The 15,692-nt window shown below is 43.4% G+C and overlaps 1 protein-coding gene across 1 annotated transcript in view; it reads left to right on the top strand.

The window, feature by feature from the left end:
* tiparp (TCDD-inducible poly(ADP-ribose) polymerase) overlaps positions 1-15,407 on the top strand; it is a 30,644-nt gene extending 15,237 nt beyond the window's left edge. Inside the window, exons 3-6 of the mRNA XM_055646302.1 lie at positions 2,199-2,364; positions 3,396-3,583; positions 10,235-10,513; positions 14,602-15,407. Coding sequence (XP_055502277.1) covers positions 2,199-2,364; positions 3,396-3,583; positions 10,235-10,513; positions 14,602-15,049 — 1,081 coding nt within the window. The 3' untranslated portion in view covers positions 15,050-15,407. The remainder of the gene's footprint in view (positions 1-2,198; positions 2,365-3,395; positions 3,584-10,234; positions 10,514-14,601) is intronic.
* The last annotated feature ends 285 nt before the right edge of the window (positions 15,408-15,692 follow it).

The raw sequence follows: 15,692 nt of genomic DNA on the forward strand, positions 1-15,692 counted from the left end.
GGGCGCTTTGGCCCGCCATGTGCATGCTGGCCAAGCGATCCCCGTTCACTAGCACGATCCTACTCACTAAGAACAATTTACAATTTTTACCATAGCCAATTAACCTACACACCTATAAGTCTTTGGATTGTGGGAGGAAACCGGAGCACCCAGAGAAAACCAAGGGTGAACAATGGGAGAACGTATAAAACTGTACAGACATCGCCCATTGTTGGGATCGAACCCGGGCCTCTGGCACTGTGACGCGGCAACTCTATCGCTGCGCCACCCCCAATAGTGAGGGGATCAAGGGGAATCGCTGGGGACAGACTAGGGGGGAGGTGGGGTGAAGGTAGGCCTAGGTAGCTCACTCCTACTACTTCTGATAGATACAGGTTTCTATAAAAAGCGCACTTTTAGTTTGTACACAAGCATCATGCTGCAAAGACGTGGAAGGAGACATATAATCAAAGAAGAAAGGGTGTAAGACACACAATAATTGGAGTAGCTAAACGGGTTCCACTGAGTTATTCCAGCACTTTGTGACTTTTTTTGTTGGCCAGAAGCTACAATTCCTTGTGTCCAGAAAATACAATATGGCTCATGTTGAACAATTTTCCAAAGTAAATTCCATCCCAAGATATGTTCAGAGCAGCACGAGTAGTAAAATAACTTCAAGCAACGGCGGGTGCTGGTTTACGCAAAAGGACACAAAGTGCTGGAGTAACTCAGCGGGTCAAGCAGCATCTCCGAAGAACATGGTCTCATTACAGGGTCCCGACCTGTCAGCTATCCATGTAAAATAACTTGAATTGGCCTGTGGTTAATACTTACATTTAGTTGTCAATTAAATATTCTTATTTCATCACATTCTATTTCAGCCTGCCTGTTCAGTTTTAGATAAGAGAGTTCAAGTAAATTCATCATCAAGTGGTCAGTCAGTTGCCGTATTTATATTCTCACACAGGGTGATCATAGATTGTCGGTATGAGCAGATGATATCATCTGTTGAACAATTGCACTGCAGATGGCTGTGGGTTGTGCAAGTTGCAGCTCACAAGTACAAAAAAAAAGTTTTGCATGTGCAACTATTTATAATTGCAATGATGATGTCAAAGGCAACATTTAACTGTTCTATTCTGCATATCTGGTAGTCAAAGCATTTTAATTCTGAAAGTCAGCATCTGCAGGTTCCTGTCGTAAGGAAGTTCCATTTCTGTAATTCAATCCACTTGTGAGATGCTTTCATTTGGCCTGTTGGGTTTTTAATAAGATGCTCTTAATCTTCATTTTCTGCAAGAATGCATTTGTTACTACAAATGTATTCTAATTTTAGAAAATAAAATTACCGTTTCGTTTTTAGGTTTCTCTAATGCAAACCAGTTATCGCCAGTTATCAAATGGTCATATCCCAACCATTGTAAGAGAATCATTACAAAGAGAAGTATTGGAGTCATACATCATGGAAGCAGGCCCTTCGGCCCAACTCATCCACGTTATTCGAGATGCCCCGTCCAAGCGAGATACATTTTACTGCTTTTGGCCCATATCCCTCTAAACCTTTCCCATCCATTATTGATCCAATGGGTGAGGCAGCATCTCTGGAGAGATGCAATGGGCGACGTTTTGGGTCTTGAACCGAAACGTCGCCCATTCCTTCTCTCCAGAGATGCTGCCTCACCTGCTGAGTGATTCCAGCATTTTGTGTCTACCTTCGAACCAGCATCTGCAGTTCTTTCTTACACATTACTGTTTCAAATGTCTTTAAAACGCTATTATAGTACATGTGCCAACTACCTCCTTGGGCAGCACATTCCATATACCCTCCCTAGGCCTCTGTGGAAAAAGTTGTCCCTCAAGTTTCTATTAAATCTTGCCCCTCTCACTGTAAATCTATGTCCTGTAGTGTTGATACCCCTTCCCTGGGTAAAAGACTCTACCCGATCTGTTCCCTTCTTGATTTAATATGCCGCTGTAAGTTTTATCCCTCATCCTCCTGCACTCCAAGGAATAAAGTCCTTGCCTGCCCAACCTCTCCCTGTAGCTCAGGCCCTTGAATCCTGGTGACATCCTCGTAAATCTTCTCTGCACTCGTTCCAGCTTAATGATAAACCTTTTTGCACAGTTGTGTCAAGATTTACGACGTAATCATTTTGTTAATTGTTGAATGCTGTCTAAACAATTCCGGGATGGTAATTTGGACTTTTATGTTTCCTCAGGGGACGTGTCTTCTCGCTGGATTTTAATTTAATGACCGTTTATGATGTAGAATTCAACCAAGTGAGGAGATTGTCCACTCCTTCCACAGCGAGTTCTGGTTCACAATTCCACACCGTCTGGAAGTACTATTGCAGGGAACACTTTGGCTGGAGAGAATATTCTGAGGTAATATAAAATATTTATCATGTCAGCCAACAAATGAAATGTGGGTTCTGTTAAATGTGCAAATCCCTGAAAATTACTGGTGTTGCATTATGTAAATAATGTTAATATTTTAGCAAATTCTTCCTTGTGTTGTGTTCCCATGCATGAAAATAAATTGTTTCAAAAGATCAGATTTTTATTTTGTATTTACCATTATTAAGATGTGAAGGCCTATCTGCAACGGTGATAACACCTGCAGATATATTTTCAATAACTGTTTCGACACAATCCATTAATCATTAAATCTTTTGAATCAATGACAAACTATAAATCAAAGTCTATTTCAATGTACCTGGCAGCAGTGATAGACGAGGAGCCAAACTTTAGAGTCATTCAGTCATACAACATGGAAACGGGCCCTTTGGTCCATTTTAGTTTGGTTTAGATATACAGCATGGAAACAGGCCCTACGACCCACTGGGTCCGCGCTGACCAGTGATCCCCGCACTTTAACACCATCCTATAGCCAATAGGGACAATTTTTACATTTACCAAGCCAATTAACCTACAAACCTGTATGTCTTCGGGGTGTGGGAGGAAACCGAAGATCTCTGAGAAAACCCACGCAGGTCACGGGGAGGACGTACAAACTCCGCACTGACAGCACCCGTAGTCAGGATCGAACCCAGGTCTCCGGCGCTGCATTCGCTGTAAGGCAGCAACTCTACCGCTGCACCACCGTGACCGCCCATTTAGACAGGTACATGAATAGGATAGGTTTGATGGGATATTGGCCAAATGCAGGCAGGTGGGACTAGTGTATCTAGTGGGCAAGTTGGACTGAAGGACCTGTTTCCACGCTGTATGACTATGACTTAATTAAATTGTGAAACGGGAGTCGACGATCAGGACTTCTCAATATAAGTTTGTGGCAATAAAACAACATAATTGCGAAAAAAATAAGATGCTGTGCAGCAGGCAGGTGATTTGTATCTAGATGTTAACAGCAATGTTTTGTGAATGTTAAAAGCATATTGTTCTGTTGTTTCCAGGCAGTTGTCCGTTGCATCGAGGAAGCCTCATCTCGAGGGATGAGTGAGATTTGTTTTGTAATGCAGCAAAATAGGTACATCCTGAATTTAATGGAGGGGTTTCAACAGAACGCCGTCATTGGCACTCGCCGAAGAATCACTCGAAGACCCTTATTCCGCTCCCTTGTTCTACTGATTCCCTGCTTACAGTAAGTTGAACGTGAATCACGAATTACATATGTGCAAAGCTTCCGTGGAAATATTTGCAATTAAATCTACCTCGTACAACGCGGAATTAAAAAAATGTTGGGGAATATTTTACAGCCTAAAATTTTTGAGCTATAGCAACAGGTTTTGCCATCACCGTCACAATGAATTGGCAGCCAAATAGCAAAGTTTCATTGCACCCATCGCCTATTCTTTCTCTGCATGTCCATTATTAAGTGTAAAATGTACTCGTTAGTATTTACACAGAAATTGGACCATTAATGGTTGGTTATATCTTTATCGTTTAGTTTAGTTTTGAGATCCAGCAGGGAAACAGATTATTCGGCCCACCAAGTTCATGCTGACCATCAATCACCCATTCACACGAGTTCCATGTTATCACACTTTCACATCCACTCCCTGCACACTTGGGACCAATTATTGGGGCCAATTAACTTACAAACCAGCACATCTCTGGGATGTGGGAGGAAACCAGAGCACCTGGAAGAAATCCACAGGGAGAATGTGCAAATTCAACACACGCAGCACCCGAGGTCAGGATCGAACCTGGGTCTCTGTTGCTGTTGGGCAGTGGCTCTACCAGCAGTGCCACAGTGAGATGGACCACCCTTGATCCTCAGACCAAGTTTGAATGGCCTATTCTATCTAGCTCCTGTTTCTTGCGTTGCGTATTTAGGGCGTAAAGATATTTCCTGCCTTAGAGGTGCCATCAGATGACGATTTATTTCCTCCTCTCTTATATAAGGAACAACCTGCGGACTCGACAGCCCCACAGTGGATTTTTTCCTTTGCTTTCTCCCCTTGTACGCCTCAGCCGTCAGTCCTTCATGACAGGTGTTAGTCAACAAAAAAACACACCATTCTGATGTTTTTTATGTTTGTATGTGAGACGCCTCACCTTTTGGTTGCCCTTCAAAGGTTTGAATATTGCTAAAATATGAATGACCTCAGTGGTTTGATTGGCATGCAGACCTGTCACCACACAAAAGATGTAAACATACAAGTTATACTGGTCGAAATACCATGCTGAAAATGGCCACTAACAGAATTCCACTAATTGTCGAACAGTAGTTAGTTGGTAATCTGATCTACCGAAACTGTGTTGTCTAGCACGATGAATCAGGTTTTAACTATGTGTTTGTCGGGGATGGGTGGAGGAGAGTTCAGATAGGCTGTTGGTTGTGTGCTGCTCGATCTGGGTCAGTGAGGAGTCAGAGAGTAACTTTCGTACCTCTGAGCCAGAGGTTGTGGTAACATTCTTTGGATATCTGAGCACACTTCTCGTTTGAGCAGTACTACAAGGGACCTGCATTTTCAAGTGGGTTCTGTGTCTGCCTCCTACTCTCAGTCTAAAGAAGGGTCTTGACCCAAAATGCCATCTATTCCTTTTCCCCAGAGATGCTGCCTGACCTGCTGAGTTCCTGCAACATTTTGGGTCAGAGTCTGAAGAAGGGTCTCAACCCGAAACGCCACCTATTCTTTTTCATCGGAGATGCTGCCTGACCCGCTCAATTACTCCAGCATTTTGTGTCTGTCTTCGGTTTAAACCGGCATCTGCTGTTCCCACCTACACATTCTGTATCCGGCAAGATGGTTGAACTGAGGTTCTGACTGCCTTCTCAGTACACATTGATATCTTTACTCTCGGCTGTGAAATCTCCTCAAGAGTGTTTCCGCTTTTAAAAAAAAAGTTCTCCTCTCAGAAGGGTCCCGACCCAAAACATCGTCCGTCTAATTCCCACCACAGATGCTGCCTGACCTGCCGAGGTCCTCCAGCAGCATGTTATCTACTCAAGATTCCAGCATCTGCTGTCTCTTTTGTCTCATACATAAGACACCCATGGTGAAGAGACATCTCCTGGCTGTCTGTCCAAAATGTATCTTCTAGCCAACACCACTCAGTAGCAAAAAGTTTACAAAAAAAAAACAGTGCTGGAGTAACTCAGTGGGTCAGGCAGCATCTCTGGGGAGCATGATAGGTGACTTTGGATTGATTGTGGCGGGGGAAGAAAGCTGGAAGACAGGAGGGGTAGGACAAACCCTGGCGAGTAATAGGTCAATACAGGTGAGGGAACGTCACCAATCCATGTTCTCCAGAGTTGTTGGCTGACCCGCTGAGTACCCTGCCACTAAATAGCATGTAATTTGGCCACTGTCACATTGCTATTTATGGGGTCATGCTGTGTGGAAATTTGCTAGATTACAATGGTGACTCCATCAGAAGTATATCTTCAGCTGTAAAGCACTTTGGGACTTGCTGAGATTGTGAAAAGAACGGCTGTCAAGCCAGTTCTTTCTTTCTGATCTAAGATAAAAGATTTATTTTCAATCAGCCAATTTCAGCACAGCCTGTTCTAGTGTACACGCTGACCAGTAAAGAGTTCTTTCTGCTCACTGATACTCGCCTTGGGTGGGCCCATCATCCACATGGTGGAGGAATTATCCTTTCTTGATTTGTTTAAGTGTGAGCAAATTTGGGCCGCATATCTGTGGAAGGATGTGCTGGTTCTGGAGAGGGTCCAGAGGAGGTTTACAAGAATGATTCCAGGAATGAGTGGGTTAGCATTGATGAGCATTTGACAGCACTGGGCCTGTACTCGCTGGAGTTTAGAAAGTTGAGAGAGGACCTCATTGACACTTACAGAATAATGAAAGGCATAGATAGAGTGGATGTAGAAAGGATGTTTCTACTGGTGGGAGGTGGGAGCCTCAGTATTTCATTGGTCTACTTGGGACATATGACAATAAAACACTCTTGACTAGTTAGTCTGTAAAACTCATTGCAACAGAGGGCTGTGGAGGCCAAGTCAGTGGGTATTTTTAAGGCAGAGATAGACAAATTCTTGATTAGATTGGGTGCCAAGGGTTATGGGGAGTAGGCAGTAAAATGGGATTAGGAGGCAGAGATCAGTTATGATTGAATGGCAGAGTGGACTCGATCATCTGAATGGGCTAATTCTACTCCAAAAAATTGTGTACTTTGGTTTGCAGCTGTAATGAATAGTTTGCAGTAGGGAAGGAATTTTAACATGGGCAGCACGGTGGCGCAGTGGTGGTGTTGCTGCCTTACAGCGCCAGAGACCCGGGTTCGATCCTGACTGCTGGTGCTGTCTGTACAGAGGTTGTACGTTCTCCAGAGATTCATGGGTTTCCTCCCACACTCCAAAGACATGTAAAGTTAAATTGGCTTGGTATAAATGTAAATTGTCCCAAGTGTGTGTAGGATAGCGTTAGTGTGTGGGGATCGCTGGTCGGCACAAACTCGGTGGGCCAAATTGCACACTAGAGACAATTTACCAAGGCCAATTAACCTACAAACTTGGTCTCCTTGGGGATGTGGAAGGCAACCCGTGGGAGAAATCACGGGGAGAACTTGCAAACTCCACACACACAGACAGACACATACACACACACACAGACATACGCACACACAGAATCACACACAGACACACGTGCACGTCAGGATTGAACCCGGGTTTCTGACGCTGTGAGTCAGCAGCTTTACCAGCTGTGCCACGCTGATGCTATTAAGTGATAGTGAGGCGGCTCACATTTAATGAGTCCAACGAGTTACGGTGCTTGTAATGTGTAAGAAAGAACTGCAGATTCTGGTTTAAATCAAAGGTAAACACAAAATGCCGGAGTAACGCAGCGGGTCAAGCTGCATCTCTGGAAACAAGGAATGGGTGACGTTTCGGGTCGAGACCCTTCTTCCGACTGATGTCAGGGGAGGGGGCGGGACAAAGATAGAATAGAGTTACTTTTAAGGCAAGGTTGGCACCAAAGTAGTATAGTTCAAACATTACTTGCATCGACATAGCCACTTCATGTGGTTTATAGAACTTAAATGTTGAGACAGCATGGACTATGAATCCGATGACATACACACAGACATTTTTTTTTTCCTGGTTTGAAGCAACACCACGTCAACTGGGAGAAAAGTCTGACACTATTGAGGGCAGTCAGTTTTACCAGCTGTGCCACGCTGAGAAAGCTAAGTGATAATGTTGGCCTCACATTTAAGAGCATTTCAAGGAAATAGCAAGGTTCTTCGAAACCATAGTATAGTTAAAATTAGGTGCATCGAGTAGGCCATTCGGCCCTTCGAGCCCCTGCATCGAGAATTCAATATGATCATCCGATGATCATCCTTTCTCAGTTTTTTTACCTGCCTTCTCTCCAACCACGTCTGACCCCTTAGCCAAAAGGGTCACATCTAAGGGCAGTCAGTTAGGTACAGCAGCATGAAGAAAGCTAATGGAATGTTGGCCTTCATAACAAGAGGATTTCAGTATAGTAGAGAGGTTCTTCTGCAGTTGTATATGGCTCTGGTAAGACTACATCTGGAGTATAGTGTACAGTTTTGATCTCCTAATTTGAGGAAGGACATCCATGTGATTGAGGCAGTGCAGCGTAGGTTCACAAGATTGATCCCTGGGATGGCGGGACTGTCATATGAGGAAAGATTGAAAAGACTATGCTTGTATTCACTGGAATTTAGAAGGATGAGGGGGATCTTATAGAAACTTATAAAAGGACTGGACAAGCTAGATGCAGGAAAAATGTTCCCAATGTTGGGCGAGTCCATAACCAGGGGCCACAGTCTTAGAATGAAGGAGGGGCCATTTAAGACTGAGGTGAGAAAAAACATTTTCACCCAGATTTATGAATTTGTGGAATTCCCTGCCACAGAGGGCAGTGGAGGCCAAGTCACTGGATTGAGTTAGATAGAGCTCTAGGGGCTAGTGGAATCGAGGGATATGGGGAGAAGGCAGGCACGGGTTATTGATTGGGGACGATCAGCCATGGTCACAATGAATGGCAGTGCTGGCTTGAAGGGCCAAATGGCCTCCTCCTACCCCTATTTTCTATGTTTCTAGTCTTTGGCCAGGACTAAATGCTGATTCACGGCACAAAAAGAAGTAAACTAATATTTATGTAGTGCTTCATTGTAAGAACAGAAGGCTGGAAATATTTAGCAGATCAGGGAGCATTTGCAAAGAAAGATATTGAATATTTCAGGAATTCCCTCCATTGATTGATGTTTTCACCTTTTTCTCTCAAAATTTCCAACATCAGATGGACGTGGGACTAGCGTAGATGGGACATCTGGGTCAGCATGGACAAGGTGGGCCGAAGGGCCTGTTTCCGTGCTGTATGACTGAGTCTATCTGGAGTATTCAGGTGTTCCTCACTGTAACATCCCACAATATATCTGTGTCTCACAGGAATCTTTTTTTTAAGTGGTGACTGTTATCAGACACACACCATTCATTCTGCATTATCAATGTTCCAGAAACAGCAAAGAAATGATTGACTATCTGGCCCAAGCTTCATTATTTCATAGAACGTAGAACAGTACTGCACAGGACCAGGCCCTTTGGTCCACAATGTCCATTCTTTACATGATGCCAAATTAAACTATTCTCCTCTGTCCAGGTGTGGACAGTATCCCTATCCCCCACATATCCATCTGCTGACCCAAAAGCATCTCAAATGCCACTGTCGCATCTGTCTTCACCACCACCCCTGTAAACACGTTTCAAGCACCTACCACTCTCTGCGTTTAAAAAAAAAAAACCCTGCACATCTCCTCTAAACATTGCCTCCCTCATCTTAAAGCTATGTCCTCTAGTCTTTGACACTTCCACCCTGGGGGGAAAAAAGGTTCTGACTGTCTACCTTATCTATACCCCTGTTCATTTTATATACTTCTATCAGGTCTCCTCTCAGCCTCCAATATTCCAAAGAAAACAAGTCAAGTTTGTCCAACCTCGTCTTTATAGCTAATACCTTCTAATCCAGGCAGCATTTTGGTTAAAAGGAACCGCAGATGCTGATTTACAACAAAAAAAAAAAAGATACAAAGTGCCGGAGTAACTCAGCACGTCAGGCAGCATCTCATGAGACCATGTATAGATGATGTTTAGAGTCTGAATCCTATTTTATATCTGGTAAACCTCCTCTGCACCCTCTCCAAAGGCTCCACATCCTTCTTGAAATGGGATGACCAGAACTGCATGCAGTACTCCAAACCGTTCCCACAATGGTTCCACTCGAATTGTTTCAAGGATCATAAAAGCCATCAAAACCTGTGGATGAAGGACATATGTAGGAAGGAACTGCAGATGCTGGTTTACACCGAAGATAGACACAAAATGCTGGAGTAACTCAGCGGGACAGGCAGCATCTCTGGAGAGAAGGAATGGGTGACGTTTCGGGTCGAGACCCTTCTTCAGATTGAAAATCAGGGGAGAGCGAGTCTAGAGATATGGAAGGGTAAGGTGTGAAAACGAAGATCAAAGCAGACGACGATAAGGACATGTAGAATAGTTCATTGTTAGCTGAGGGGAAGGTGACAAGGAGGCATACAATCAGTAAAATGAATCAATGGATGGAGGTCTCCATTTTCTGTCACTAAACAGGAGGAGAAGGCAGGAGAATGGGGTTGAGAGGAAAAGATAGATCAGCCATGATTGAATGGGCATTGTATACTCAATGGGGGGGAAATGGCTTAATTCTGCTCCTGTGTCTTATGAACTACAACAACACAGTACTCTTATGTGATGGTATGGCATATTCAAAAATATTGTCAGATTTACAGTTTCTTTTGTGCTTTTTTTTTGTCTTAGAACTTTGGGTGGCACGCCGGGCACTTTTGCGAAGTTACCAGAGGGATCAATTTCTCCAGCTATCGATATTCCTGCTGTTACTCCCCTTTCAAAAGTCTATCCTGAAACATGGATTTCAATGGAACTATTAGAAGATTTCATTCAAGTGCCGGTCTCCATAGAAGACAAAAGCTACAGGACTGTGTATAATCTTTTCCATAAAACAATACCAGAAACCAAATTCAGGATATTGAATATTCTACGAGTTCAAAACCCGTACCTTTGGGAGAAATATAAAAGGTAAGAGTTGACCGTAGTAGTTTTGAAATTTTGGAGCGTTACCTTGTACTGCAGATACTTACAAATTGCATCTGAATTGTAAATATCAATGTGTAGAGATCATAGCTTTACATGCATACTGCCCAGTTATTTTGGTATTCGATGTTGTGATATCCAAGATGCATAATGGAAGCAGGGGGATAGAGAACTGTGATGATGCAAACATTTTTAAGCCAAGGAAGATGAAAGACAACTAAGCTGTGAATAGGATTGCTTGGTCTAAAAATAAATTTTGTCTGTGGGGGGGGGACTTTAGTCAGAATCTGTGGAATTCATTGCCACAGAAGGTTCGGAGGCCAAGTCCATGGAATTTTTAAAAGCAGAGATAGATAGATTCTTGATTAGTTCGGGTGTCAGGGGTTATGGAGAGAAGGCAGGAGAATGGGGTTAAGATGGAAGGATATATCAGCCATGATTGAATAGCAGAGTAGACTCGAATTCTGCTCCTATCACTTCAGAACATGAAATTATCAATAAAATTAAATGGCCAGAAACGTTAGGTGAAGGAAGGAACTGCAGATGGTGGTTTATACTGAAGATGGACTCAAACTGGAGTAACTCAGTCAGTCAGGCACCATTTCTGGACAACATGGATAGTTTACCTTTTGGGGTGGGAACCCTTCCTTGGACTCTGCTCTGCCTCTGTCTGGTTCCTCTGCCTCTGCCTATTCCTTTTTGTCAGAGATGCTGCCTGTCTTGCTGAGTTACTCCAGCATTTTTTTGTCTATCTTCAATACGTGGGTGAATCTGTCTTCCTAACCATGCAATGGTAATTTTGATTTATCTTTGCATGCTTTATCATGCATTAATCAATTGATTTACCACATCCATTCTTTTAAAAGGCAGTTCTGCAGGCTTCCAGTTAACAATGCCACATCCTAAAGTTAGATCTACTGAATAGAATATAAAAGAAAGAGTAATGCTGAAGAAGTGGAGACCATTTTGTCACTGAGGCAATGCAGATCTCAAATCAGCATATAGTTAAATGGCGGTGGTTTGGTACATTTGGGTAGAATATCAACCAAGAGTAAAGTTACCATCGTGTATTAGATATCCGTTATAATAAGTGGAAATTAATTGTGAGTGAATTATCTTCAATGTCAATTTAAGCCCTGAAAATTAGTTGAGGTGGCGCATCGGTAGAGTTGCTGCCTTGCAGTACCAGAGACCTGGGTTCGATCCCGACTACGGGTGCTTATCTGTACGGAGTTTGTACCTTCTCCCCAGGACCTGCGTGGGTTTTCTCCAAGATCTTCGGTTTCCTTCCACACTCCAAAGACGTACTGGTTTTGTAGGTTAATTGGCTTGGTATTTTTTTTTTAAAAGTACATTTGTCCCGAGTGTGTGCAGGGTAGTATTAATGTGCAGGGATCACTGGTTAGCACAGACTCGGTGGGCCGAAGGGCCTGTTTCCGAGCTGTATCTGTAAACTAAACTGAACTAAATCTACCCTGATGAATCAAGCCAGGTGTCAGGTTACAATTATACACACAATGGGCTGGAACACCTTTTCAGTGAGCCAGCAGCTCTATTGAGAACCGCTGGCTACGTGGATGTGTGTGACAGACTTCCTCACCTGTTCACTGCAGCACAGAAGGTTAGATGCACAACATCACTCTACCCTTGGATTTACCACTTCACATCTGGCCCCTCGGTTTTATGCCATCCATGGTTGTCAAATCCTATACCAACCTGCATTTAAATAATTTTTTTGTTACTTTGTATGTCACTGCATGTTTCCATTGAATTAATCCTGGTTAAATGTAATTGTATTGTCCCTTTTACTGTCCATGACAATCAGGGACATGTGGAAGCAGTGTAAAAGGCTCGGATAACATGGTGGTACATGGCAGCAGATGGTTAGTGCAGCCTCCTTGCGACAAGCCTGAGTCAACTATATGGCATGGCCTTCTGTTTGGAAGCAGTAGGAGATTTTGTGTAGGAAGGAACTGCAGATGCTGGTTTAAACCGAAGATAGACACAAAAAGTTGGAGTAACTCAGCGGGATAGGCTGCATTTCTGGAGAAATGCTGGCCAGCTGATTACAGTTCCCTCATATTTGTTCAAGGCACGGATTGCTGACTTGTGAATTTCACAATAGGCCACACCAGCTCACCACAGAAACTGACGAAGGATCTCGACCTGAAGCTCGCCCATTCCTTCTCTCCATAGATGCTGCCTGTCCGGCTGAGTTACTCCAGCATTTTGTGTCTATCTTCATAATAAATTATGTGTGTTGCCTTGATGAAAGTACTTTTTAAACGGTTAAGGGCAAGAAATCATGGTAATCCAAAGTCATTAAAAGACAAGAATCCAGTGCCAATTACATAAAAATATTAAAGAGAGGTGCAGAGAATATTTTTAAAAAGGTTAATGGCATTTTGGCTTTTATGTCTAGAGGACATGAATATAAAGGATTAGAAATTATGCTGCAATTGTACAATGGTCCAGATATATGTAGAAACACCAATAGTTCCAGGTGCAGCAATGCAGGAAGGCTAAAACAACTTTGGGGCTAATATTAGATAGATGTATTAGAATAAAATGTGGACTCTAGCACTTAAAGTACACATGATGATTGTATTCCCTGAAACTGAAGAGGTAATGGTGATTTGATTCAAAATATTTGGGCGGAACTGATGGGATAATTAGATGGATTGTTGTATGTGTGAGAGGATGGTGTGTTTCTCCATCGAGATCAACCAACTGCTCTTGACATTCAGTGGCACTAGCACTGCTGAGTTCCCCAACACCAGTAGACTGGGAGTCCACGATTCCTATTTGGACTAGCCACAAACATACTGTGGCTATAAGAGCAAGTCAGAGGCTGAGCTTCCTGAGGCAATTGACTCTACTGCTAATACCCCAATGCTTTTCCACAAGGGACGAGTCAAATGTGTGAGGAAATGCTGTCTACATGCCTGGATCAACGCAGTGCCAGTATCATTCAAGTAGCTGGAGAACTGCAGGGACAAAGCAGTCCACTCCCTTCTACCCTAAACATTCATTCCCACCACCACTGGTGCATGGTGGCTGCAGGGTGTGGCAGTGCCCAAATACACCTCAGTTCCTCACCTTTGATACTCTGGCAGCGCTTGTCAAACCTGTAACTTCAGTCTCCGGGAGGGATAAGGGCAGCAGGGATACAAAAACACTCCCGTGTAGAATCCTCTCCTATTCCTACTCGTAGAACAGTTCAGCTCAAGAAAAGCCCCGTCAGCCTACAATGAGCAACCTGCACATAACCCATACCCCTCCATTCCCTGCATATCCATGTGCACGTTAAAGTCTCCTAAACACCACTCTTGTATCTGCCTCCACCACCCACTCCTGGCAGCATGGTCCAGGCACTCGCCACGCTCGATGTAGATAAAAAACTTGCCGCGCACATCTCCTTTAATCTTTGTCCCTCTCGCCCTAAAGCTATGCCCACTAGTATTTGATATTTCCATCCTTGGATCCTGACTTGGCAATATATTGCTGTTCTCAGGAATTTTAGGTCACTTCGGGGGTCCTGCTGTGGACCCCCAGCAGGACCAAAAACAAGACCTGTCAAAGGGTGGATGAGCTCCTAGCGAGCCAACGGCCATCCACACTTCAGTAGAAGTTGCGATCACTGTCGTTCACGGCATTTGTAAGGCACCGTGCCCGTTGATGTTTTAAACGATGATGATGATGATTTATTCTCATGGGGTGTGGATTCTGGAAATCCCTCCCCAATAACGTTTGTAGGAGTGCCTTCACCAGATAGATTTCAAGAAAGTGGCTCACTATTGCTTTCTCAAGAGCCGCTGGGATTAAGTGCTAACCTTGCTGGCAATATCTAAAGTCAGATGAAAGTTTTTGACCCTGTTCATTTTCTCCAGAGATGCTGCCTGTCCTGCTGAGTTACTCCAGCATTTTGTGTCTATCTTCGGTGTAAACCAGCATCTGCAGTTCCTTCTTCCACCTAGAGTTTATAATATGAATACGGAAATAAATACTTAATTGCTTAAATAAAATTTGCTGCATGGTCTAATAAGCCTTTTCGTATTTATATTGTCCACCAGGAAAAAGGACTACATGTCACGGAAGATGTCTGAAATGGATAAGATCCTGAACGAGAGGCATCTATTCCATGGGACCTCACAGGACGCAGTCGATGCCATCTGCAAACACAATTTTGATCCCAGGGTGTGTGGGAAACATGCCACCATGTTTGGACAAGGCAGTTACTTTGCGAGAAAGGCGAGCTATTCTCACAACTTTTCCAAGAAGTCGCAAGAAGGCGTTCATTACATGTTCCTGGCCAAAGTGCTGATTGGGAAGTACACCTTGGGCAAGCCGACCATGCGGAGACCGCCGCCACAATCTCCTGCTGACCCTTCCAGTGATTTGTACGACTCGTGTGTGGATAACTGGCTAGAACCTCAGATTTTTGTCATCTTTAATGATGACCAGAGTTTCCCCTACTTCATTATTCAATATGAAGAAGTTGGAAGTACCGTAACTGTTTGATGAATGGTCACAGACTGGAGATGCTGCCATGAACTTATCTATACACTATAGACAGAGATATGTGCAGACAGAACTTACTGATAAACTCAATGACATGGCCAACAGCCAGTGTAAGAATACTGCACTGGCAGTACCCTGACAAGTGTAAATAACTAAGTACATTGCCTTGAACATTGTTCAAATGTTTATGTGCCTCTTTGTTTGTGAATGAGTGTATTTATATAGAAAAAATGTTGCCCATTTTTAATTAATTCTGAAGTATTTGAGAAATGTATACTTGACTTGAGTACAGTAGTTTATTTTTTAATTATCAGAAGCTGAAGTGTGGAAATTAAATGTTGAGCACTTTTTAAACCAACGTTTTTTTGCCGAGATGTTGATGGTGATTTCAGTCAAATGTAGCGACTGCCAGAGATGCAGAGGACAAGGCGGGTGCATTGCTTACCTTACTTGCAGGAGATAAGATCTACCACAGCAGTCTTTTCATCTGCCACAGGAAAGGAAGCCCTTACCGTGAGAAAGGCCCATTTGATGCTTTCCCAGAGCTGTAAATTGTGGCCATTTGGTTCTTGATCTGTGTGAGTTTTTTTTTTTGTTTTTTTTTGGGTCGTCAATTTACTGTGATGACTTTCTTGGTCCACTT

The sequence above is a fragment of the Leucoraja erinacea genome, chromosome 14 (genome assembly GCF_028641065.1).
Source record: "Leucoraja erinacea ecotype New England chromosome 14, Leri_hhj_1, whole genome shotgun sequence".
Classification (NCBI taxonomy): domain Eukaryota; kingdom Metazoa; phylum Chordata; class Chondrichthyes; order Rajiformes; family Rajidae; genus Leucoraja; species Leucoraja erinaceus.